Here is a 27,272-nt window from a genome sequence, read left to right as displayed (position 1 = left end):
CCCTTCTCTTGAACCCCTCAGACAGCAGGCTGCTGCTGAGGCTGCTGGGAACGCCACAGGTACCCACAAGGTATACTGGGAAGATGGACTCCTGTACACTGAGTCAAGAGACCCCAAGCCTGGCATGACCAGGAGGCTGGTTGTACCCTTGTCTCAGAGAGGTTTCCTACTTACCTTGGCCCATGAGATTCCCTTAGCAGGACACTTAGGCCAGACAAAGACTTGGGACAGGCTTGTCTCGCACTTTCACTGGCCTCACATGAATGAGGATACCAAGGAGTTTTGTCGCTCCTGTGTCACTTGCCAAGCCAGTGGTAAGTCAGGTGGCACAACAAAGGCCCCCCTTATACCAATGCCTGTGGTGGGGGTGCCCTTTGAAAGAGTGGGGATTGACATTGTTGGTCCAATGGAACCCCAGACAGCATCAGGGCACAAGTTTATACTGGTGGTAGTGGATCATGCCACCAGGTACCCTGAAGCTATTCCACTTAGGACCACCACAGCCCCTGTGGTGGCAAGGGCCCTAGTTGGAGTGTTCTCCAGAGTGGGCTTCCCTAAGGAGGTTGTCTCTGACAGAGGTGCAAACTTCATGTCAAGCTATTTAACTGCTATGTGGAAGGAGTGTGGTGTCAATTACAAATTCACTACACCCTATCACCCACAATGCAATGGGCTTGTTGAAAGGTTCAACAGGACCCTAAAAGGGATGATTCATGGACTACCTGAAACACTCAGGCGTAGATGGGATGTCCTGATGCCCTGCCTTCTGTTTGCTTACAGAGAGGTCCCACAAAAGGGGGTTGGCTACAGCCCTTTTGAACTTTTGTATGGGCATCCTGTGAGAGGCCCCTTGTGTTTGGTGAAGGAAGGATGGGAGAGACCTCTCAAAAAGCCTGCAACCAACATAATGGACTATGTACTTGGTCTCCGCTCCAGGATGGCTGAGTATATGGAGAAGGCATCAGAAAACCTTAAGGCCAGTCAAGAACTTCAAAAAGCTTGGCATGACCAAAAGGCTGTCCTGACTGTTTATCAGCCTGGACAGAAGGTGTGGGTGCTGGAGCCAGTGGCCCCAGCAGCACTCAAAGACAAATGGTCTGGGCCCCACACAATCCTTGAGCAAAAGGGAGAGGTCACCTACCTGGTGGACCTTGGAACTCCCAGGAGTCCCCATAGGGTACTCCATGTCAACAGGCTCAAAGCATATGTCGACAGGAAGGACATGAGCTTGCTCATGGCCATAGATGAGGGACAGGAGGAAGAGAGTGACCCTCTCCCAGACCTGCTCACTCAGAATCCTGATGATGGGTCAGTAGATGGTGTTGTCTTTTGTGGCAGCCTCTCTGAACATCAGCAGAAAGACTGTAAACAGGTTCTTCAGTCTTTCAGACATATGTTCTCTCTGACACCCAGTCAGACCAATTGGTGTACCCATGAGGTTGACACTGGTGACAGCCTGCCAGTCAAGAGTAAAATCTACAGGCAGCCTGATCATGTTAGAGACTGCATAAAAACTGAAGTGCAGAAAATGTTGGAATTGGGAGTCATTGAACCCTCAGATAGCCCTTGGGCTAGTCCAGTAGTTCTAGTGCCAAAGCCTCACACCCAAGATGGTAAGAGAGAGATGAGGTTTTGCGTAGACTACAGGGGTCTCAATGCAGTCACTAAGACTGATGCCCATCCAATACCAAGGGCAGATGAACTTATAGATAGATTGGCTTCTGCCAACTACTTAAGTACATTTGACTTAACAGCTGGGTATTGGCAAATCAGGTTAGCTGAGGATGCCAAACCCAAAACAGCATTTTCAACCCCTGGTGGGCATTATCAATTTGTGGTAATGCCCTTCGGTCTGAAAAATGCACCTGCCACCTTCCAAAGGTTGGTGAATCAAGTCCTTACTGGGCTGGATGACTACTGTGCAGCATATCTAGATGATATTGCTGTCTTTAGCTCCACCTGGGAGGATCACCTGGTCCACCTGAGGAAAGTGTTAGAGGCTCTGCAAGCAGCAGGCCTCACTATCAAGGCCACCAAGTGCCAGATAGGGCAGACACAGGTTGTATACCTGGGCCACCTTGTAGGTGGAGGCCAGGTTCAGCCACTGGAGAGCAAAATACAGTCAATCAGGGACTGGGCTCCTCCAACCACCCAGACTCAGGTTCGAGCTTTCTTGGGCCTGACTGGATACTACAGAAAATTTGTCAGGAACTATGGTTCCATTGTGACACCATTAAATGAACTGACAAGTAAAAAAATGCCAAAAAAGGTTCAGTGGACAGCAGGCTGTCAAAAAGCATTCGATGACCTAAAGCAGGCCATGTGCACAGCACCTATCCTTAAGAGTCCAGACTACTCCAAACCATTCATTGTCCAAACAGATGCTTCTGAGTTGGGTGTGGGAGCTGTTCTTTCTCAACTGAATTTTGATGGTCAGGATCAGCCCATTGCTTTTATAAGCAGAAGGCTGACCCCCAGAGAGAAGAATTGGTCAGCTATTGAGAGGGAGGCCTTTGCTGTGGTTTGGGCCCTGAAGAAGCTGAGGCCATACTTGTTTGGCACTCACTTCAAGATTCAGACCGACCATAAGCCCCTCTTGTGGCTAAATCAGATGAAGGGTGAAAACCCCAAACTGCTTAGGTGGTCCATTTCCCTACAGGGGATGGACTTTACAGTGGAACATAGACCTGGTACTGATCATGGCAATGCCGATGGGCTCTCCAGATATTTCCACTTAGAACAAGAAGACTCACCTGGTCAAGGTTAGCTTATTGTCCCAAAGTTTGGGGGGGGGTCATGTAGGAGAGTAGGGTCTGCAATCCTATGATCACCCAGATTTTTTGCTTTTGTTTCACTGGTTTACGACTTTCTCTGGCTGTGGGCCTGCCAATCAGACCCACAGCCTGGCTGTTCTCTTTCTAAATTACCTCATGTACCCTAGGTGCATCTACCAATTGGTACTGGGCCACCTTATCAGACCCTGTAACTCAGGGCATAGGTGTACCCAGGGCTACCAGGGGCTGCAGCATGTATTATGCCACCCCTGGCTGGCCTCCTAAATTTGACACAACTGGCTGCCTGACAGCTGGGGCAAAGTCGTGTAATCACCCTTTGCTGTAGGTGTAGTATACCTATACCTAACCCTAAAATGGACACACAGATTCCTATCAGTCACTCCTATGGCAGGCCTTGACAATCCTGAAGGCAGAGTGCTTGGAATCATGTGAGATGGTGCTCTGGCATGAGCTGAGCCTGTCTGCAGCTTGCGGAATCAAGTCCTAATAGCTGTTCCATGATATCGCATACCATATACTCTTAAGTGCATTATAATCCTCGCGGTTAAATGCTATCTTTGGTATTGCTTTATCAAAACATGTCGAGTAAGGTGTCATACGAATTGGAATACTAACCCCTCGCCAATTCTGGCGACGGGGTTAGCATTCCACCCTTCTAGAGGGACACGACATGTATGTAACTGTGAACCCCGGTTAAAGTTAACTGAAGCCTCAGCTCCACAAAATGGATGCTGCCACCACAGACACGAGTCTGACCCCCTGCAGCTGGGAGTCCTTCCAGTGAGGGGAGCCTGGACAAAGGGTTTCCTGTCAGGGGCGGTGCTAGCACCGTCCCAGACATGGTTTTGTGTATCCTGGGTAGGCAGGGCTTTTCAGGAAGGTGACTGCTGAGTGGCACCCCGGTGCTCACTACGCATAGGCCAGTCAGAACCAGTTCCAGGGGCACACCAGCCCCTGGCCTGGGGAAGTCCGGCATGGCTGAGGGGTGTAACCACCCCCCACCTAGTCCCACCCATAGGCAGGACCTAGTCACCGGGTCAGCCCCCTTTTTTAGTATAAAGATGGGAGCGGGCCCCCTGTTAAAATTAGATCATCTTTGGAATCAAGATACCACTTTCTTCGAAAGGACTTCACGATTTCTTCTTCAAGATTCTCCCTTGTGGCTAAGGAGTAGTCACCCTGCATCAAGCGGGCACCATCCTAAAGAACACTGCGGTCTGCTGCAAGTCCTTCATCACGAATCCGACGACCCAGCTCGACGAGACCCGGCTTCCCTGGCACCTCTGACCTCTACTCACCTCTACAGCCAAGCTGAGAACCGTGAGTGCGACGAGACCTCAAGGGACCGACGATCGCCAAGACTGCACGACATCTTTACTGCAAGCCCACCGTGTCCTCCACTGGTGAGTGCTTTGGGGTCCGAGAAGCCCCGACCCTGCGCAGCTCCAGCACCCAAGATCAGCCCCCCTGCATCTCCACGATCTGCGTGGGGCCCTTCTGCTGTTTGCTGTGCACCGCGTTGTTTGGCTACTAGCCGGCTGGCTTGTGGCCCTCTGAACGACGCCCAACGACTTCACGACTGCTGGTCTGGTTGCTCCAGGCTGGCCCTTGCTTCCTTGTTCAAGAGAGGCACCCCGGACCCTCCTGGTCCACTCCAGACGCCATTTTAGGTCCACCGCGTGGGCTTGAATTTGCCAAGGCTTTGTTGCCCAATCCTGGGTCCAGCGACGCCGACAGCTTCTATCTTCGTGGGACAGCTCGATCCTCCATCCTGGTCGCCGACAACGCCTCCTGGTCCGTGAGATCTTCGAGTCAAGCGTCACCCACTCACCTTGTCGAGGTGGCTACCATCCGGTGCCCTCCTGGTGCCCACTGACTACTGGCTAGTAGTCTCGAACTTGGTCCCCTCTGCTTTCAGGTGTCATCTATCTTCAAGATCCAGGCTTGGATCCGACTGAACTTTCTTCACTGGTCACCGGCCAGCATCTTTTCTTCCGGCTCCTGGTCCGTCTACGAGGATTCCCGACGTCTTTTCAGACCTATGCAGCTGCAGCCCCTGGGCTAGGTAACTTCGGCATTTCGGTGCCCCAGCATAGCCTCACTATCCAAGGGTCAGAATCTACTTTCGTTTTCTCCCTACCAGGTCGGGTTCGCCCGAGAACACTAACTTTCTAATTCCTAGCTACCATAGACTTTTGTCCCGCATCTCGCGTGAGAGTGCACACACTGCACCCGAGTCCCCTAGGCCTCCTAGAAGTAATCTAACGATTCCCTAGTCAAGTCCTAGCGATTCCAAAAGCTATTAGTACTGTACTTACCTGCTAGGAATTTCGCATTCCACTTTCAGAGTATATGGTTTTCCGTGCCCCTCGGGCATTTGTATATACTGTGCTAACTTAAGTATTTTTGTAAGAGTTTTGGTTTGTGCTTAGTACCCTGTCCTCATAAAGAGTACAGGGCTGTTGTGATCTTTAAATAAATAACTGTTTATTTTCATAACACTTGTGTGGTGTCCTTTCACTGGGTATTCAAGGGGTATATGTGTGGTAAACAGCTGGCTTAACACGCCCTCTCGAGTCTTTAGCCTTAGACTGCTCGTATCCATGCTACTAGGATAGCTGGTCTATAAGGTTGACTTACAACCAATCATCAATAAGGGTTGCTGGACTGATACATAGTGGGCACTAGAATAGTGACCACTGCATATCAGGCCACCTTCTCACAGGGATACATTAAGCAATACAAATGAACAGGACACACCAAAACGATACAAAAATCAATAAACAACATCAATTGCCGTTATATACAGTGAAAAAACTTTCAAATGCAAAAGCAAATGTATAGCCAGTCCATAACAATATGAAACCATATGACAGGCGGAACAGATGGAATGTGATGCCTGCCTGTCAACCAATCCTGTGGATAAGTGTTTCTAGCGGGTTTGCACAACTAGGATCCAAAAATGATTGGAGAAGTTCTATCCTAGGGGCACCCTTAAAGTTTGCCACAGGGTGGGAGTGTCGACGCGTTTCGAACCTTCATTAATTACAGGTTCTCCTCAGGACGGGGACTGGGGACAGGAATTCTGTAAGAGACATACAGAGTGGGTGTCAGATTTTAATAAAACTTCTACAAAATACTCCGACTCCAGGGAGCTTGAACACAGTGATTACCTGCACAATGGCAAGGAGATAGTCGTGGTGTCGGTTGGACTCAACCAGGGAAGAATTTTTCTGAAAAGAACAAGTGAAAGAAGGCTCAGAGCGGTGGCTACCAAAGGGAAGGAGTGATACACACGGAAAGGCAGCACGCATAATGTGCTATGATTGTGGTCCTACCTGTACTTCAACCAGGGCTGAGGTTGGGGTGCAGAGCCCGCAACACGGTGCCCGAGCGGAGGAGTGGAAAGCTCACATAATGAACCGTCTCAATTTGGGATCTGGGGGATCATAAAAAACATCAAAGCCAGAGTCAGTGTCGCTGGAGCGGGTAGGCGCTCCCACACGTTAGTTTGAAACACCCACAATGAATGTCACGTACCTGGGAACCCAACCAGTCACAGGGGACTCCTCCGCGCCAGCAAGAGAATGAAGATTGCGCTGGTGCCTGCCGGGGAAAGTGCGAGCTCGCATTAATAACATGCCCGAGTTTTGTGCCACAAAGCGGTTATAAAGGCAGGAGCGTCCCTGGGGCGCGAGGCACTTACTTGGTAGGAAGGAATTAATCCGGCGTTCTTAGAGCAGCACTGCGGTCAGTCTGTACCGCGCCGCGCTCAAACACTGTGTTAAAGAACCCGCCCGGTCGGAAGGCCGGTGGGCGTGGCTTGAGGGTGGCAGACGCCAAGAATGCTGGTTATTGTAGTTTGACTGCTCACTAGAAGTGATACAGCGTGGGAGGGTCGGAAGGAGGTCGGGAACTGGTACGCTGTAGTGCAGCGTATGGGGTCATTATAATGTTCTGGGCACATTATCACAAGTGCAAAAAGTGTCCGCAGGAATTTTTTTAAGCAGGAATTTTTTTAAGCAGCACAGGGAATAAAAAACGGTCACAAAGCTACTTTTTTCGAATGTGGTGCAACATAACAGGTGTGTGCAAGCATTTGAACACATTTGACATATTTCACAGTTCATTTGGAAAAACAACGCATTGAAGAGACACAATACATTTGGTTATGGAGTATGAAAACATGTAAAGTTAGATCTCATACATAGTTCACAATCACATAGATCCTGGGGGTACAAATGCTGATATTTACACAGGGTCTCATGGCACCAGCACACAAGCCTAATTAATGCAGAGAAATTTATTTGCGGATTTCTGATAGAGCTCATACTCTAGGACACATAGCAATGGGATTTCAACCCGCCCACCCCTGGTTGCCTCAACGCTCCAAGCAAGAGAGAGTAGGAAAGCACACACAGTGAAAAAAAAAAGTGAGAATCACAGCACAGCCAAGCTCAGCCAAAAGATTCAGTTCATAGGCTGGTAGATTCAGTCATTTCATTCAGGCCAGAATTGGATGTGTCAAACTTAAGTATGAGGTACGCCTCTTTTTGTGAGAGACGGGCGTCTGGGTCACCGCTGCCGCCCCTGATGACCGCCAGTACTGTCCATCTCATGTCCTGACTGGAATGTTTTTGTTGTACATAGTGAGAAACCATCGGGGCCGTCAAGATTTTGTTATTGATTCTTGACCGGTGTTGTATGATTCTCTGACGGACTTCCTGTGTAGTTTTGCCAATATATAGCAAGTTGCACGGGCAAAGTATGGCGTAAACTGTGTATTTTGTCTTGCAGTTTGTATGCTCGTTGTGACGCCAAATTTTTTTTCCATCCGTGAAGAGCGAGCCTTCCATCGTGAGTTCACACACTGAGCAGGTCCCGCATTTGCGATGCCCTGTGACTGGACTTGCTCCGAAGATGGTGCTTTGAGCGACCTTTTTTGACGCTGGTCTGGTGGTTGTAATCATTTGGCCAATACTCCTGTTCTTCTTTAGTGCAAAAAGGGGGGTACCTATATCAGGAAGTGTTTCTTGCACCAGATGCCAACTCTTTCTGATGATTTTCTGGAGTTGGTTCGTGTGGGGGCCAAAGGTGGAAACGCACACCATCCTCTCCGTTGTCGGTCTTGATCTCTTTTCTAGGAGATGTTCCCTAGGTGTCCATCTGGCTCTCTTCATGGAATGCTTCAAGAGTTTTTGGGGGTAGCCCCGTTCTTGTAACTTCAAAGTAAGATTCTGGCCATGTAGCTCAAACTGCTCGATGGTAGTACAGTTGCGTCTCACACGGAGATATTGGCCATAAGGGAGGTTATCCCTTAGGCTCCGCGGGTGGTAGCTCTTGTAATGAAGAGCATTATTTTTGTCCGTCTTCTTTTGATACAGAGAACACGACAACATGTTGTCCCTCACTGAGACTTCGACATCCAGAAATGGAAGTGATCTTTCATGGTAGCTCAAACTGAACTTAATATCTGGACTCCTGTTGTTCAGCCACACGTGGAATTCTTCTAGTAGTGTAGATGTTCCGTTCCACACACACCACACGTCATCTATATATCGGCACCACTGTCCGATGTTGCCTCTGTAGGGGTTGTTATTCAGCACATATTTTTCTTCAAATTGTCCCATGAACAAGATGGCCATTTCAGGGGCGAAGGGGCAGCCCATAGCCGAGCCTTTGATTTGAAGAAACATTTCCTCTTCGAAGGTAAAGAAATTCTTTTTCAGAGCTACAGTGGCCAATGAGATTATAAACTCAGTGGGAATTCTGTGAGGGCGTGGTCGGTTGTCCAGATACAGTTCCATCACGTCTAAGCCATCTTGTTGTGGTATTTGTGTGTATAAGGATGACACATCCATAGAGGCAAGGAGTTGAGTTGAGGAGTCAAACGGAAGGCCTTCTACTTTGTTTATAAAATCCATGGTGTCACGCAAGAAAGATGGTACTTGCACCACAAGGGGTTTCAGGAAAACGTCAACGAATTTGGAGATGGGTTCAAACACAGAATCACACCCGGACACAATGGGGCGGCCGGGTGGTAATTTCGGATCTTTGTGTACTTTGGGAAGAAAGTACAGGTGTGGTGTTCTTGGGTGTTTTTTAATGAGGTATTCAGATTCTTTTGGTCCAAGGAACCCTGAGTCTTTGGCGGCGTTGACAAGTTTACTGACTTCGTCTTGTATCTGTGCAGTTGGATCGTGGGTGATCTTGCGGTACCACTCCTGATTGTACACATGGTTCCGCCCTTCAGTGCGGTAAAGATCTTTTGACCACAAGACCACCGCGCCCCCTTTATCGGCTTGCCTGATGACGGCCTCCTGCTGATTTTTAAGTTCTTGGATAGCTTCTTTCTGTTTCTTAGTGATGTTTCTTGGGACGAAAGGACGTTTTTTTTCCAGGACATTCAGCGAAGACATGACCGAACGTTCAAAGGCCAGTATATTTTTAGAGACATTGTGGTTCGGTGGACAAAACGAGGACTTATTTCTCAATCCTGATGCCTCAGAGGAGACTTGATCCGTAGCATCCTTGAAGAACCATCTCAAGCGGACCTTCCGAAAAAACTCCATAACTTCCATTTTGATTTTGGTAAAATCCATGGCTACCCCCGGTACAAAGGAAAGACCCATCTCCAAGACTTCTTGCTCGGCTTTGGACAGGACTTTGTCCGAGATGTTGATGATGGCAGATGGTTTCACGAGTTGTAATGTTTCTTGCGTGTGGTCATCTCCCATTGTGGTTTGAATCGTGTTCGCTTGGGTTGTTGGCCCTGGCCTAAAAAAGGCCTCTTTGGAGTGTTCCTGTTCTGTTGGTTTCGATTCGACGGGCCCTCTCCTGCATCGGAATCTTCCATGGATTCGGAAGAAGATGTTTCCGAAAAGGTAGTGAATCTTCTCTTGGATCTACCCTGGTTGGAATTCAGGTACCTAACAGAGTCGGATCTGCTATAGAATTCGTCTTTTAAATAGGGATACACAGTGTCGATGTTAAAGTTTTTTTGGTCTTTTTCAAATTTAGACGTCTTGAAGTTGATGGTGTTATCTCGGAATGTGACCAGCTCCTTTTCGATCTTCTCCAGAAGAGCCTTTGCCTCAGATTCAGTATGATTGTCTCTGATGGCTTGGAGTTGTTCTTCAATTTCTTCTTCTTCCTTTTTAAGGATGCGCTGGGCAGTTTCCACTGTGTGTACCATCAGGTCCCTACTGCACTTGGTACTAATGAAACTGAATCCCTTCCGATAGACAGGGTCGTCGGTAAAAATAACGGGGACATTTTTAATCTGGAGGCCCCACGGGATTGTACCTGCTCTGAGGTTTGCCAGGAGGAAATGACCATGGAGCTCTGTCCGAACATGTTTTTTTCTAAGCCTAGTTAATTTTTCGGCATAGTTGAGCTGTTTGGCTGTGCTACTGAGTTTAACAGAAGAAAAAAGAGTGGAGTCAGAGAGAAGTTTTTTAACATGATCCTCACTGAAAGATAACGTGTCTTGTTCGGCCATGCTAGGAGTCAAGGAAGGAGAACCTCCCCTACCACAATTAATGCAACTGATCGACCACCCTTTAAGGTCGAAACAGGAGACAACCTTGCGAGCAGCCGCTCGCACAACCAAAACGCTGTATCACTTCTAGTGAGCAGTCAAACTACAATAACCAGCATTCTTGGCGTCTGCCACCCTCAAGCCACGCCCACCGGCCTTCCGACCGGGCGGGTTCTTTAACACAGTGTTTGAGCGCGGCGCGGTACAGACTGACCGCAGTGCTGCTCTAAGAACGCCGGATTAATTCCTTCCTACCAAGTAAGTGCCTCGCGCCCCAGGGACGCTCCTGCCTTTATAACCGCTTTGTGGCACAAAACTCGGGCATGTTATTAATGCGAGCTCGCACTTTCCCCGGCAGGCACCAGCGCAATCTTCATTCTCTTGCTGGCGCGGAGGAGTCCCCTGTGACTGGTTGGGTTCCCAGGTACGTGACATTCATTGTGGGTGTTTCAAACTAACGTGTGGGAGCGCCTACCCGCTCCAGCGACACTGACTCTGGCTTTGATGTTTTTTATGATCCCCCAGATCCCAAATTGAGACGGTTCATTATGTGAGCTTTCCACTCCTCCGCTCGGGCACCGTGTTGCGGGCTCTGCACCCCAACCTCAGCCCTGGTTGAAGTACAGGTAGGACCACAATCATAGCACATTATGCGTGCTGCCTTTCCGTGTGTATCACTCCTTCGCCTTTGGTAGCCACCGCTCTGAGCCTTCTTTCACTTGTTCTTTTCAGAAAAATTCTTCCCTGGTTGAGTCCAACCGACACCACGACTATCTCCTTGCCATTGTGCAGGTAATCACTGTGTTCAAGCTCCCTGGAGTCGGAGTATTTTGTAGAAGTTTTATTAAAATCTGACACCCACTCTGTATGTCTCTTACAGAATTCCTGTCCCCAGTCCCCGTCCTGAGGAGAACCTGTAATTAATGAAGGTTCGAAACGCGTCGACACTCCCACCCTGTGGCAAACTTTAAGGGTGCCCCTAGGATAGAACTTCTCCAATCATTTTTGGATCCTAGTTGTGCAAACCCGCTAGAAACACTTATCCACAGGATTGGTTGACAGGCAGGCATCACATTCCATCTGTTCCGCCTGTCATATGGTTTCATATTGTTATGGACTGGCTATACATTTGCTTTTGCATTTGAAAGTTTTTTCACTGTATATAACGGCAATTGATGTTGTTTATTGATTTTTGTATCGTTTTGGTGTGTCCTGTTCATTTGTATTGCTTAATGTATCCCCGTAAGTGTTGTACATTTGTAAATTTTGTATAGTTGTAGATAGTGTCAACATGAATTTACTGTAATAACAGTTGCCTTGTTTTTGCCTGTGCCCTTGAATTCGAATTTAAATTTCTAAGAAAAAATAAATTTACTTTGGTATTCAGACCCGGTGGTCACGTGGTACATTTTGACTACGTGATTGGAATTTGCTTTCGTTAAATTTCCCTGCCCAGCCACTTTTGTTCTGTTTTCTTTGCTGTTGAGATCCGGGCTGGGGAGGTGTTGGATCCAAAACCTTTTCTGTTTCTCGGAATACAAGGAAAAGCATTGGACTGGATCATCACGTTCCTCGCCGGAAGAACGCAAAGAGTCCGCCTCCCCCCTTTTAGATCAGAGGCCACCGAAGTCATCTACGGCGTACCACAAGGATCATCACTCAGTCCCACCCTCTTCAATGTCTACATGAGTCCCCTCGCATCCATCGCGCGCCAACACAACCTCAACATCATCTCCTACGCAAACGATACCCAGCTGATCCTCTCCCTCACCAAAGACCCAAACACCGCCAAAACCAACCTACACGAAGGGATGAAAGAAGTAGCCGAGTGGATGAAGAACAGCCGTCAAAAATTGAACTCGGACAAAACGCAAGTCCTCATCTTAGGATCATTCCCCTCCGCCTGGGACGATTCATGGTGGCCACCGGCCCTGGGAAACGCACCCACTCCTACGGACCACGCACGTAACCTAGGCTTCATCCTGGACTCCTCCCTCTCGGTGACCAGACAAGTCAACGCCGTCTCATCATCATGCTTCAACATCCTACGCATGCTCAACAAAATCTTCCGCTGGATCCCAACCGAAACAAGAAAGACGGTCACCCACGCACTGGTCACAAGCCGACTGGACTACGGAAACACCCTCTATGCCGGAACCACAGCCAAACTACAGAAAAAACTCCAACACATCCAAAACGCCTCAGCCAGACTCACACTAGACATCCCCCGCCAAACTCACATTTCCGGTCACCTGAAAGACCTCCACTGGCTCCCCGTCAACAAAAGAATAACGTTCCGTCTCCTCACCCATGCACACAAAGCCCTCTACGACCTTGGACCCGAATGCCTCAACACGCGCCTATCCTTTTACACCCCCACCCGCCAACTACGATCGTCCAATCAAGCCCTCGCCGCAATTCCACGCATCCATAGTCCTTCTCCTATTTAGCGGCCAAAACATGGAATTCTCTCCCCACCCACCTCTGCCTTACTCAGAACCACCTCTCCTTCAGAAAACAACTGAAAACCTGGATATTCGATAAGTAAGTACCCTCCCTCCCTCAAGCGCCTTGAGACCCTCTGGGTGAGTAGTGCACTATACAAATGCTGAACTTGAACTTGAACCTTGAAGAATCTGTTGCCGCATGGCAAGAGCCCCAATCCCAAAGAGGCCAGGAGCTACTTTCCACCTATGAATCCCAAATAAACATTCCTTATGCAAATAGCCTCTTCTAAGTCAATAAAGAGTAACCGTAGCCCAGATAAAGATGCCGTCTGGCATATTGTATACATCATATCTCACTATGGGTGCATATTGGGATAATGTCGACTCTACCCGGCCCTCTGCCAGTCGCACACAGGATTTGCTGCGAGTCTTGGAGGGAATTTTGGAGCGTGATCTGTAGCACTGTTTGTCAGTAGCTTTGAGAAGAACATGACTAGGGTTCCCGGATGAAGTATCAGAGTCAATAAATGGCGGAGTGTGGGGTTTAAGTGTTACAGTTTCATCTGGCCAGGTAAACCCCTCCTCTGCCGTATCGAAGAAATGCGTTTTGCCGTATCGAAGAAATGCGTTCTGGATTGATAAGACATTCTCAGGCGGGCCAGAAACATTGGAGTATTGGATCTTAAGATTCCGCAAGAAGACCTTCGCCTCCACAAAGGATTGTCAGCGTTGTTGGACCAACCCAGTGTAGTCCGGGAAGATCATTATGCGATGTGAGGCATATGTAAGGGCCTCCTTAAGCCTGGCCTGCTGCAGGATAACGTCTCTGTCTTTGTAATTGAGGAACCTAGCGATGATTGGCCTGGGGTGGGCCCCCGGCTGTGGCTTCTGCAGGAGGGCGATGGGCTCGTTCAACAAAAAAGCTGGAAGACAGTACCTCAGGCGGGAGCCAGTCCGTCAACCATCTGATAAGGAAATCTTCTGTGGTGTTCCCCTCACAGCCCTCGGTAAATCCTACAAAGCAAAGGTTATTTCTATGGGCCCTTCCTTCCACATCTTCCACGCGCGTTGCCAGGACCTTTGTCAGTGTTTCTAATGTGGATACTTTCTTCTGAAGAGTTGTTACCGAGACATCCACCGTCGAGATTCTGGTCTCTGCACTGCATTGTGGAGATCCTGTCTGAGCAGTATGAGATCAGACCCACCTGCTCCAATTTCGGCTTCCAGCGCATTCCTGGATTGTGTAATAGCTACTAGTATGGCGGCGTCATCTGGCATGGGTGTCTTCGGATATCCTGGATTAGATGCCTGGGCTGCAGCGCCAGTGTATTTATCCATAGTACTCTGCTTGGAAGCAGTGCCGAGCAGCTTGTCTTTAGTTGTTTTGCAGATTGGGATATGGGCCGATGCTGAGCACGAGCCACGCTGCAGATCCAAGTAAGAGGGGGGCACAGGAAGACGGGTAGCAGATAGTATTAGGGAGGAAGACCAGTGAATTGGCCACTGATATTGGTAGGGATGCGGAGGACCCCTCACTCGGTGTCTGCAAGTCGCGTCAAAGCCCAGCCCGGCCACTTCCAGAAGCAGGTGCACTCAGCTCTCCCAACAGATGTCTCCACAACTACTATCGCTATCAGTTGCGGAGTCGCCCTTTAGCGACTTCAACAAATCGAGCCCTTTATGCCACTGCGTGCAGATCATACCAGATAGTGAATTGATTAAATATCAGGTGGCCTCCGTCGTATTCCAGTAGCAATCCTGCTCTCTGCGCATCATAGGGAAGGCCAATGACCAGAGAAATGGCCATGTTGACTTAGGGCACATAGGACTTCACAGCCATAATGTTCGAGGGGCAAACTGCATCCACCACCCCTCTAGGGCTGATTGCCAATCCACCTGCACCAGTCTGCGACCACCTCTATGCATAGGCCCCGTCCAGAGCAAGCCACATTCGGCCAACCATGGCCCAGAGCGAGCCCCAAGCGACCGATGCAACTCGTGCTCGGCTGCAGCAGCACCACTGCCCTATATGGCCACCGAGAATGATAGGGCACCGCCCAGCAGAAACAGCAACTCTGGACCGTGGCCACCCGTCTACTGCCCAATACCGGCTCAGGGCTGCTTATACTGTGGAGCCGCACTGCAGATAGACCCCCAGGCAGGGAAGGGAAGGTCTATGCTACCCCTCCATCACTTATCTTGATACGGGCCAGTGCGAGCACTGCCACGGCCCGATACGGCCGCTCACCTCTTAAGGGCCACCCAGTGAGTCGTATCTTCCTTCGGGTGTTCCACTATCTGCGGCGACCTCCGCAGCCGCCTCGCCCCTGCAGGTAAAACTGTGGCTCCGCCCAGCAGCGCACCTTCTGCTCCGGCGCACTTCCCTCACGGAGAGCCGGCGTTTGCTAGGCCTCCTTTGGCCATCCTCGCCTCTCCACTCAGCGACCCCGACGGGGATTCAGGGCAGCAGTTTGATCGAGCCATCAGCAACAGAAGAGGGCCAGGAAACAAAATTGGAGGCTGTATACGGTAAGATTAATGACAGATTAATGCAGGGCTACGGGAGCTCCTCTAGAGCACGTCCACCATGTTGGACAGCCTAGCCACGCCCCATTAGAGGAACTTTGCCGCATTAAGTGCAGCTGAATTTGAATTTGCTGAACTATTCCAATGGTAAAATACTAAGTACCTGTTCCAGCAAGGGAGCATACCTTCTGCGTTAAGGTTAAGTTACTTAAATTAAAGCAATCTAACTAAGGTTTAGAGTAAGCATTAGGTCTAGGTTTGGTTTGTAATTCATTTTAACCTACTTTAATGTCATGGTTAGGATTAGTGTTATATCAAGGTTGCTCATTATGTTTGAATTAAATTGTAAATGATTTAGGGTTAACATTATGGTTAGATTACATTAATTTTAGATTGGGCTTGCAAAAGTATTACATTAAGTTTACTCATTGCATTTAAACATTTGTTTAATATGAATGCATTCATTTTTATTTAGGGGTGGGGATAGCATTTGGATTAGGTTAGAGTTGCTTATTTTGGTTGTATGGTTGTATGACTAAACAACTACCTACAAAATCACACGTGTCTGAACCACTGTGAGTAGTTGGCCTGATATGTGATGTCCACTATTCTAGTGGGCACCCTGTATCAGTCCAAACAACCCTTACGGTGATGGTTGTAAAGTCAACCTTATAGACCAGCTATCATAGTGTTAGCATGGACAAAGCAGTCTTAGGCTAAAACGTCATAGGGCATGTAAAGCCAGCTGTTATCCCATATGTAACCCCTTTAATACCAAATGAAAGGACACCACACAGGTTATATATAAAATATATATGTATTTATTTCTAACACAACCCCTCAGAACTCTTTATGAGGTCAGAGACACAAGCACATAACAAGATACTCAATTATCATACAATAAGTTGCACAATATACAGTAGAGCCCTAGGGGCATTTCAAACCATATACTAAAATAGTGGTATAAGAACCACGTCACGGACAAAGGATAGGCCTAGGGCATCGCTGGGGCTACGCTGTACTACCAAAGGATAGGAAGCAGGAGGCCCACGGGAGGCGTGTGCAGTGTCTTTACACACATGCGAGTTACCATAGAGGTAGAATGGGAACAAAAGAAATGGAAACTAGTTCTTTTAGGACACTTCCAGATGGACTAGGAGAAAGCCACTGAAAACTAGGACACTAGGATAGTTAATACCCACAGGAGTACCGGAGTACTCGCGTTACCTCACCCACAGGAAGCTTGTGCATAGGTGTCAAAGTGTTTCGGGTTTCGTCGCTGAATCCTATGAAGCCATGAAGAAAGATGCTGCAGGCGACCAGGAGAGAAGTGTCCGGTTGGATTCAAGGGCGGATCGAGGATGAAGTGTACCTGAAAGCAGAGAAGACAGAGTCTGGGTCACTAGCCAGTGACCAGGAAGGAACCAGGCGATGTCGTGAAGCAATTAGGTAATGTTGTGAAGCTTGTCTCTGCAGCCACGTGGACCAGGAGGTGTCCACTACTACCAGTAGCTGGACACGCACTGTCCCACGAAGGATCTTGCTGTCGGCGGTGTCCGCTTCCGGATTGGAGTCAACAAGCCTTGGCTAAGGCAACCCACGCAGGAATCGAAGATGGCTTCTGGATCAGACCAGCAAGGTCTGATGAGCTGCTCCTTTTCAGGGAAGCAAGGGCTGGCCTGGAGCAACCAGGCCAACAGTGGAAATGTGTAGGTTCGTCGTCACAGAGGCCACTAGCCAACGGGCAAGTGACCGGACAGACGCGTCGAGCAGGAAAATGCAGAAGGGCCCCACGCGGCACTCGTGGAGTGTGGAGGGCCGATCTTCGGTGCAGATGATGCTCGGGGCTCGGGCTTCTCAATCCCCAATGCACAACTTCGAGCGTGCCTCAGAAGTTGCACGGGAAGCAATTTGCAGGCTTTCCAAGATGGCCGGTCCCACGTCTCTCGTCGCCTCCATGGGTCTCAGCTTTGCTGTGGCTGTGGATCGGGCTGAAGGAAGTCTGGAAGTCCGGGTCTTGTCAGGCTCTGTGCTCGGGCTCCAGCGGGAGCGTCGACAAAGCAAACCGTTGATCGCTTGATGGTGCCTGCTTGCACAGGGTGGTCACTCCTTGGCCACAAGGGAGATTCTTCAGTCTTCTATCTTCAAGTAGAACGTCGAAGGTCCAGAGTTTCGTTCCAAGTTTCAGTTCAGGATAAATCTAAAGTTTCGTGACTCAGCTCCTACCTATATATACCAATCTGAGGGGCTGGATTACCTGCTAGGTCCCTCCTATGGGTGGGACCAGGGAAGGGGGTGGTTACACCCCTTTCCCTTTGTCCAGTTTCGCACCAGAGCTGGGGCTGGAGTGCTCCAGCAACTGGTTTCAACCAGACTATGCATGGGACACCTTGTGTGCCCCAGGCAGTGTCTCATTTCATTCAGCCCTCCCTGCCCCAATACACTATGTCCTGTCTGGGGTGGTGCTAGCACCTCCCAAGACAGGAAATCCTATTGTCCAAGCCTCCCTCGCTGGAAGGACTCCCAGCAGCAGGAGGTCAGACTTGTGTCTGTGGCAGCAGCATCCATTTTGTGCTGCTGAGGCTCTGGTTAACTTTAACCGGGTTTACTGAGACCAACATGTCTTCTCCCTCTAGAAGGGTGGAATGCTACCCCCGTCGCCAGAACTGGCGAGGGGGTAGTATTCCAAAGCGTATGACACCTTACACGACATGTTTTGATAAAGCCAAACCAAAGTTAGCATTCAACCGCGAGGATGATAATGCACTTAAGAGTATATGGTATGGTTATATCATAGAACAGCTATAAGGACATGGTTCCGAAAGCTGCAGACAGCCTCAGCTCATGCTAGAGCCTCATCTCACATAAAGCCAAGCGCTCTGCCTCCAGGATTGTAAAGGCCTACCATAGGAGTGACTTATAGATATATATGTATCTATATGTAAAGGTAGGTACAGGGATACTACACCTAAGCAAGGGGTGATTACAGGACCTTGCCCCAGCTGAGTGATCAGCCAGTTGTGTCAATGTGAATGGCCAGCCAGGGGTGGCATAATATATGCTGCAGCCCCTGGTAGGCCTTGGATGCACCTATGCCCCGGGTAACTAAGGTACACTAAACAGGGGCTCATAAGGTGACCCAATTCCCAATTGGAGATGTATCTAAAGTACATGGAGTCCATTTTACAGTGAGAGCAGATAGCCTGGGGCCTTGATTAGCAGGATCCAAGGCCAACTAAGTCGAAAACCAGCTAAACACTAGGCAAAAAATCTGGGGTAACCATAGTCAGGTATCCACCTTCCTACAACCACGAAGGCTAAAAAACAACCAAAGCCAAACCACTAACTATTTTACCACGACTTACTGAACCACGAACTCCACAATCAACCACTACATTCAAATCAACCTCATTCCAACCTCTAAAATCTACCCTTTAATACTACCCTTTAAACCTACACCAAATTCCCCCAACCCTACAAACTAACTCAAACCCCTCCCACCCCCTACAAACTAACTCAAACCCCTCCCACCCCCTAAAAATGAACTCAAACCCCTCCCACCCCCTAAAAACAAACTTGCATCCCCCAGCCCCAAATAACTAATTTGAACCCCAACCCCCTAAAAACTAACTCGATCCCCTTCTTACCCCTAAAAACTAACATGACCCCTCCAAGCCCCTAAAAATGTACCCAAACCCACCCACCTCCTTAAAACTAACCAAAACCACCCTCCACCCACAAACCCCTCTTACCTGTTCCTGTCCGACGCTCCTCTGAACTCCGCCATGCATGAACACTAGATCGTCTTAGCATGAACCATGCAAATGCGTGGTTCAGGCCAAGTCGTTGTACGGCTTGCGTGACTCCGGAACTCGTTGTTCCAGAGCCGTCGTTGAGGATGTTTCCCGCTTAGGTTGCTTATTTCACATAGTGACATTAAATTTAATATTTTACATTTATTTAATTTCATTTACGGTTAGATGTAGTTTTGGGGTCTGGTCAAGGTTATTTAATTTAAATAGGTGTAATTCAATTTAGTACAATCAGCAGCTGGCCTGATTTAGAGTCTGATACTTATGCAAACAATGGTCTAAGAAGAGGCCCGAGGGGTCTTCTGGCTATCTGGGCTGAATATTTGACATTAGATTAAATCAGTTAAACAATTTCGTTAGGAGTCCTCAGAGGACTAGAATATTAAGTATGCATGGGCACAAGGTTTAAAGGTTATTATGACAACAAATGTATTCTCTTCATAAATTAGCTTATCATATTCTTTCTACGTAGGTTTAGGTGCTCACAAAAGGCTTTAGAAGTGCGTAAAGGAAAGGTGTATAGGTGACATTTTAGAAATACATCGCATTAAACAACATTCTTAATTTTCAAAACTCCACAATTAAATGAAAGCGATAATGGAGTTTTTGTTGGGAAGGTCGACGGCGTTTCGATCTCAAGTTACTGAGGTCATCATCAGGACGTGAGCCTGTGAGCACTGACAATCCTCCTCTAGATTGTCAGTGCTCCCAGGCTCACGTCCTGATGATGATCTCAGTAACTTGAGATCGAAACGCCGTCGACCTTCCCAACAAAAACTCCATTATCGATTTCATTTAATTGTGGAGTTTTGAAAATTAAGAATGTTGTTCAATGCAATGTATATCTAAAATGTCACCTATACACCTTCACTTCTAAAGCCCTTTGTGAACCTAAAACAACGTAGAAAGTATATGATAAGCTAATTTATGAAGAGAATACATTTGTTGTCATAACAACTTTTAAACCTTTTGTCCATGCATACTAAATATTCTAGTCCTCCGAGGACTCCTAATGAAATTGTTTAACGGATTTAATCTATTGTCAAATATTCAGCCCAGGCTGCCAGAGGACCCCTCGGGCCTCTTCTTAGACTATTCTTTGCATAAGTATCATACTTTACCCCGAGTCTTACTACTGGGGTCACCTTGTTCCCTTAACCTGATTAAGAGTCTGGCAGACAGGGTACTCCATCATGAACACAATGGAGTACACTACCCACCGAACACTCTGTCTACATGCCTCATTTAGAGATAGGCAGACCATAAGTATTCTGTTGATGGAGTCACTATTGGTGCATCGATGAAACACTTCTTCCGATGGCAGTCGGAGGAAAAGCATTACACCGCCCAGCCAATTTAGGGTGGATGGCGTAATGTTTTATTTACCGGTCTTTCACAGTCAGAAAAAAATTAGCGCTTAGAGACAGGAAAAATGTATTTAAAATGGCCTACATCCTAGGTGAAAACTTACATGGTGTGCAGGTCATTATTATTTGGCATTTCAGAAAACTCTTCAGGGCTTTTTTTGATTTTTTTCAAAAAAGAAATTTGTGGACAGCCATTAAAACCCAAGGGTGGCTGTACACTGAAGTTTTAGTACACTGAATGGAATCACTGTAATGGTAGTTCCCATCAATGCACAGAAATGACTGATGGGTCAGCTACCATCTCTGAATTTAGTGGGCAGAGCACAGTTGTAACGGTGGAGGTAATGTCCTCTACCAATAAAAAAGACACTACTCCGTCCATCAAACCTTAAATCAGGCTCTTGGTGCTAGGGAGAGAATGTGGTGTAATGGCCACAGCTACCGACTTCAGAGCTGGCAAACTAGGTGCGAATCTCTGTGTCTGTTCAACATCCTGTGATTCTGGGCACATCACTTAATATCTCTGTGCCTACAAAAAATTAATGTCTCCTTGTGTATTGTAACTGGTGCTCAAGTAAAGCACTCCAATACCTTTGTTTCAAGTTCACACTATATATAAACCTGCACCAAAAAAAATGTAGATGCAGGGTTGATGTAGTGGTTATAATTTAGCGGTAGGTGGAAGTGACGGACTTTAGGGTACTAAGATACGCTTGAGCACGATTTAGGATTTTTCTAGCCCAAATAAGCTATTTGTCAAAACTTATAAGCATCTGTATCACAACTAAATTGCACATACCAGATCTAGCTAAACCTGAAGATCCTCACAATAATTCACAGCTCAACAATGCTTAAAATAGGATGTTCCATTTTTTTTTAGTATCCGGCCATAACAGTGCTCTGACCTGCCTTCTAGCTCAGCCTGTATACTCTTGGGTATCCCCATGTAATCATAGTAGGGTTCGCAAAAAATGACAGGGTTTTCATACTATTAAAGGAAGAATCATACTCTGTAATGTGTGTTCTGGTAGAAAACAACTCACACCCCAGATGTTTACACAAGTAAACTAAATAAAGCTGTGCAAGAGTTACACACAAAGACATCTCGAACAAGTTATCACACTGTAGTTGAGACATTGTGTAGTATTATTAAGAAATTCTGCCCTCAACCAGTGGACAAGGTGAATGCAGTTCTATGTAGAACTACTGCATCTAGAAATGCAGTATTTTAATTTGAAACCCATTTTGCAAAACAGTTTAACATGTGCCACTAGAATCATTGCATGCCTATAGAAATTTAAAAGCTAGGCAGTATTACTTTGCCAGAATCTCATCTCAAATGCCATCTGCTGCAAAAGCAGTCGGGTAGGCTGTTTACTGCTAGAGAAATACTTTTATGCTTGTCAGAAGGGCAGTGATTTCATCCTGTACTTTACATACAATGTCTACTGTTGTGTGTCTAGTATGGAATTAAAATTAGGATAGATTGTGATGATCTTATGTTTAAAAATCCCAGGTTCAGCGCAAGAAACATAATATTTCATAATTGTGTCTCACATGTTATATGCTATCGAAGGCCTACCTGCATGGGGGCACGGTTGCTTACACCAGGCTAGCTCCAGAGCATTCATTGAGTACCCATGAGCAATTGTAATAATATTTTGAAATCCTACACAAAATATGACAAAATAGTAGCAAGCAGAGATAATCCTTACCACATATTGATTGTTTTTATGTCTGAAACAGGTCAAGTATATCACTGGAGGCTTCTCGCTATAATTTATGAATATTCCGGCAGCATGGGCACAGGTAACATGAAAGGCAGTTGTACAGAGCCCGTAGGAACACTGGACACACGGCTTGCAGAAGGTCGCCATCCGTTGTTTGCAAAAAACACACTTCTGCAGAGAAAGAAAACAGTGTACTATCAAACCACCTGCATTATGGATTCACTCTTTTCATGTAAACATTGTGGCCAATTGTAAAACACTGGTTCTAAATGAACACTACCCTTAAACGCCATGATCAAATAAATGATTGCCATGCCATTCCCAGTGGCGATTCCTCCGCTAAAGGGGAGGAGTGTTTCTCCACTGACTTCAATAGGAAAAAGAAAATGATAACGTATTGTTATTATCCTTTTCTTGTTAGGTCTTGCCTGAGCCAGCGCATGAGCTGTCTGTGAGACATTTAGTGAGTGGCTTTTAAAAGTGCTGCCCCAGCTTTTTGGCTGGTATAGCGCGTGCAGTTACTTACACATTGACGTGCAGAGGAGCCATCTGGCTTTCCTCTCTCGTCATGGTGCGCGTGTCATCACTTTTACTTTACTTTCACTTTTGCTGCTACCGCCTCGCTCTGCCCCTCCCCCACCAAACAGCGCTTCCCCGTGATCACTTTCACGGCTGCGCAGCCGTGTTATTTTCACGGCCGCATGGCCAATGCTTGTTTTCCTTTTGGACCTCAACACTAGTCATGCATCAGACTCAAGGATAGATCAACAGGTTGGGTGTCTGCTGTGGAGCTCTAGCTGTACAGATCTCAAAAGTGTCTAGGACAGCTATGCTTTTCACCTTGCTGAGGTCGATAACACGGACACCATTAAGATGAGCGATATTACAGTACCTATTAGCATCCAAAGTTGAAAGCTGTAGCCAGACATCCAATCACACGTCTTCCTATGCAGGCAAAGACTGCTGTGATAGGCCCACTCAAAGAGCATTCTGTGGCAGCTCAGTTGTCTGCTTCACAGCTCCGTCTCTGTCCTGTTGTGCAGATCACCTTTCCCTTTACCACATCGAAGATGGGTGGGGGCAGCACCGCTTGCCCCTTCGCGCTCACCTGCGGAAGAGTTGTAATTGCAAATTACCCACATCTCTTTTGGACACTCGTCTGAGGCTCCGGCCCATAATTGCAGGAGTAGGTAATTAATAAACGGTATTACCCCCTAGGTGGAGACAATAATGTTACTTTATTTAAGTTCCAAGAATGGTGATTTGTCAACCAATCTATCAATATTATAAAGAGGCTGTTGAAAACCTCTGTGATACATTGTAAAATTATGTGAATTACAGGGCATTGTCTATGGACATTGCAGTGTATGGTCGCTGCTTATTCACAGCTTTTATCTCAGGATCAAGCCCCTGAACCCAGGCACTTTTTGACACCACGTGCACGTAAAGTATCACTGAGGAGCTGCACGTTCCACCTCTGGTCCTTCAGAAACGAGGTCAGCGACCATTACCTTATGTTTATGAGCTGTGCTGTTTGCACCGAATAAACTTGTTTGTGGAATTGCCGAGTGCACGTGCTGTGCGCCATGTGAGTTCTTCGAAAACAGACACACGCCTCCCTTCTGCCCCTCTGTCAAGCACAGGACGAGTTCACGACGTGCCACTGGCGTTCCATTAAAGAGCTTAGCCAGGCACGTGCCATACAGAGAGCAAAAACGAGAGCAAAGACCCACAAAGTCCCTCCTCTACACAGGGCAAACACTACATGTTGGCATGTGTCTATCTCGCTCCAACAATAATGCGTCGAGTGTAAGATGTGTACTGCTTTCTTTAGGCCCCATTAACAGCGTCGCTGTGACGTGAATGAAGAGTAAACGTGAGTGGCACCTTCACGGCAGCTCCTTGTTACTTTTTCACATTGCGAGGAAGTAATACGGGATCAGAGATGGAGGATTTCCTCTTTACATTGTGGCCGGGTATTGAGAGCACAGGGCTGGTGGGAACCAAATGAAAATACACAAAATATGATACAATTGTTATTCAATGTTATTCCTCATTCATTAGCCCACACTTAAATGGCAATGATGTAAAAAAAAAGTCTACAAATTTATAGATAAAAATGCAGCTGGGTATTAACAGTACTGGCAACTGTTGCCACAACATTTCGAAAATGTCTGAACATTCTGGGGAATAACTGGGTGGAAACCTCGTTTCTGGCGGATTTTACTCCAGGTTGCCCCTGGCAGTACAAGATTGTCAGAATGTGTTCAGATAAAACAAAAGGTTTGAGATATTAATTGGACACCACCTGGTATTCGGTAGCTCCTGGCAATTTCATTACAAGACTAGGAGGCTACATTATGCATAAATCCTTTAATGCAACTCACAACAGCCGCTTACATCACAAAGAAGAATAATAAGAATTAGATGACATCACAGCATCAATATAAGCCATGAGCAGGAGTAGAGCTGCCTCTTTTAAATGCGGCTCACAACCGATAAATTGGCTCTATTTTCTCTAACCATTGTTATTGTTTATTGACCGATAATTTATTGTACTTTATATGACTTTGTACAGTACTATTTATCCTTAATATGCCTATACTGTCTTAATGTGCCCATTTTGATTCCATATGCTGTTTTTCTCACAAAACATTCAATCCCTAACCCTCCCTCGACTTCCAATATATGGTTGTCGATTCTCCCCACCCTCTGTTCCCCTTTCCTCACCGTTAGGAGTTCGTGTAGGGATTTCTCTGTTCTGATGCTACCTCAGCGTGATACTGACTTTTCGCGTGCTTTCAAATTTTAACGCAGTTTCATACCTCATGTTAAGGATTATCCCCGTTTACCCTTTAGAGTCTCTGTAAATTAATTTAAATAATTATTTGTTTTTAAAACAAGGCTTTCTCTCTCTTTTCATTACCGGGCTCCCACGATATACACAGCGCGAGCCCGTCTCTTCAGTTTGGAGAAATGAACCTCGGCAGCGGCGGCGCAACGCCCCCTGCCTCCTAAGGGCCATTCCTCCACCATAATGGATCAGCAGGCTCGAGCCTTGTACCGACTGCGATTTTACTGCGTGCGATCAGCTGTTCCAAAATCGTCTCCCTCCTCACTAGTATTTATGGGCATTTCTTACCCAAAACCCCCTCCTTTTAACATATTTAAATAGAGAGAAGCTTTGGCACGGAGAGTAGGCTTAGCATTACTTTTGTTAATCATAAAAAAATAAAAAAAATAATAAAAAAGAAAGACTGTTTATCTATCATTATTTATTTAGCTTAGGATATTTATTAAGACATATTAATAAGGGATCTATAACCTATTTATAAGAACAACATTATTAATCATAAATTTAAGGTTCTTTAGAATTAAAACATTTTAATTTTATCTACATACTTACCTACTATGTCTGACATGGAATCAGACGACGCAGTCGCTAGCTCCCCTAATCACGATAGCGATGCCTTCAAATCCTTCCTACAAAGGGAAATGAGGTCATGTATGTTGGATACTTTGAGAGAGGTCATGTCACATAAAAGAATCTTACCAAATGATGATGACACTCCTCCTGATCCCGAAGAACAAGTTACTTACCTTCGGTAACGCTTTTTCTGGTAGATACTATATCTGCCTGTGGATTCCTCACCTTGTGAATATCCCCCTTGCGTCAGCAACATTCGGAAATTCTTTTCGTAGCCTCGCGCCAACGTGGATAGGACGTCACAGAGACACGGCTCCGCTTGCGACTCCGCTGACGTCACCGACGCCTATAATAGGCCCACGCCGGCGTGATGACATCAGTTCCGCCCTTTTTTACGTGCCATCGAGGCACAAGGACGGACCAATGACAGTAGCAATATACACAGTATACACAATAAACAATTGCCAAGAAGAAAAACACACATAGTGTGGAGCAAATGCAAGACAGCAAATAAAGCAACTCCTTAACAATCCAATATATAAACAATATAATACAGAAACTCTGGTATAGAAGAGTGGACAACGGGGAGGCGGGTGGGTCAGTGAGGAATCCACAGGCAGATATAGTATCTACCAGAAAAAGCGTTACCGAAGGTAAGTAACTTGTTCTTCTGATAGATACATCTGCCGTGTGGATTCCTCACCTTGTGAATAGAGTCCCACAGCAGTCCCCACTCCCGGAGGAGGGTGTCCACTCTTCTAAACCAGGAAATCCTGAAGGACAGAGCGCGCAAAGTGGCCGTCCCTCCTGACTTCGGTATCTAAGCAGTAATGCTTTGCGAAAGTGTGGAGGGAAGACCAAGTTGCCGCCCTACAAATATCCTCTACAGGAACACCTCTAGCCAAAGCAGAGGTTGACGACTTAGCCCTCGTAGAATGAGCCCTTATACCCTCTGGAGGTTCCTTACCGGCCAAAGAGTAGCAGATCTTTATACAGAGGACAATCCATCTTGATAAAGTTCTTTTATGGACCGCTCTTCCCTTCTTGCAGCCAGCAAAGCCAATGAAGAGTTGGTCATCCAAGCGACAGTCTTTAGTTCTGTCCAAATAAAAAGACACCGCCCTCTTAGGATCCAGACGGTGTAACCTCTCCTCCTCCTTGGAAGGATGTGGGGGAGGATAAAAGGTAGGAAGGGTAATGGATTGACCAAGGTGGAAAGGAGTCACCACCTTAGGAAGAAAAGCAGCCCTGGTCCTTAGAACCATCCGATCAGCATGTATGGTCAGGAACGGGGGCTTGGAACTTAGAGCTTGAAGCTCACTCACCCTCCTTGCCGAGGTTATTGCAACAAGGAAAACTGCCTTAAAGGTTAAAAGCCTCATAGGACATTTATGAAGAGGCTCAAAGGGAGAGCCCATCAGAAAAGTCAAGACAAGATTCAAGTCCCACTGAGGTACAATAAAAGGAGTAGGAGGGAACTTGTTTACAAGACCCTTCAAAAACCTCAAAACTACAGGAGACTTAAAAAGAGAGGGCTGGTCAGGCAAACAAATAAAAGCCGACAGAGCCGAAAGATAGCCCTTAACCGTGGCAACTGCAAGCCCCTGTTGTGCCAAAGAAAGAGCAAG

The 27,272-nt window shown here is 47.0% G+C and overlaps 1 protein-coding gene across 2 annotated transcripts in view; it reads right to left on the bottom strand.

The window, feature by feature from the left end:
• The window catches only part of KDM4C (lysine demethylase 4C), a 2,012,700-nt gene that overhangs the window by 327,104 nt on the left and 1,658,324 nt on the right, over positions 1-27,272 (bottom strand). For both annotated transcript variants that reach the window (XM_086961357.1, XM_086961358.1), the window contains exon 18: positions 22,203-22,388. In XM_086961357.1, the coding sequence (XP_086817483.1) occupies positions 22,203-22,388 (186 nt within the window). The remainder of the gene's footprint in view (positions 1-22,202; positions 22,389-27,272) is intronic.

This window comes from Lissotriton vulgaris, chromosome 3_1, assembly GCF_964263255.1.
Source record: "Lissotriton vulgaris chromosome 3_1, aLisVul1.2, whole genome shotgun sequence".
NCBI lineage: Eukaryota > Metazoa > Chordata > Amphibia > Caudata > Salamandridae > Lissotriton > Lissotriton vulgaris.
Note: the sequence above shows the minus strand (reverse complement) of the source record. Positions and strands in the feature narration are given on the sequence as shown.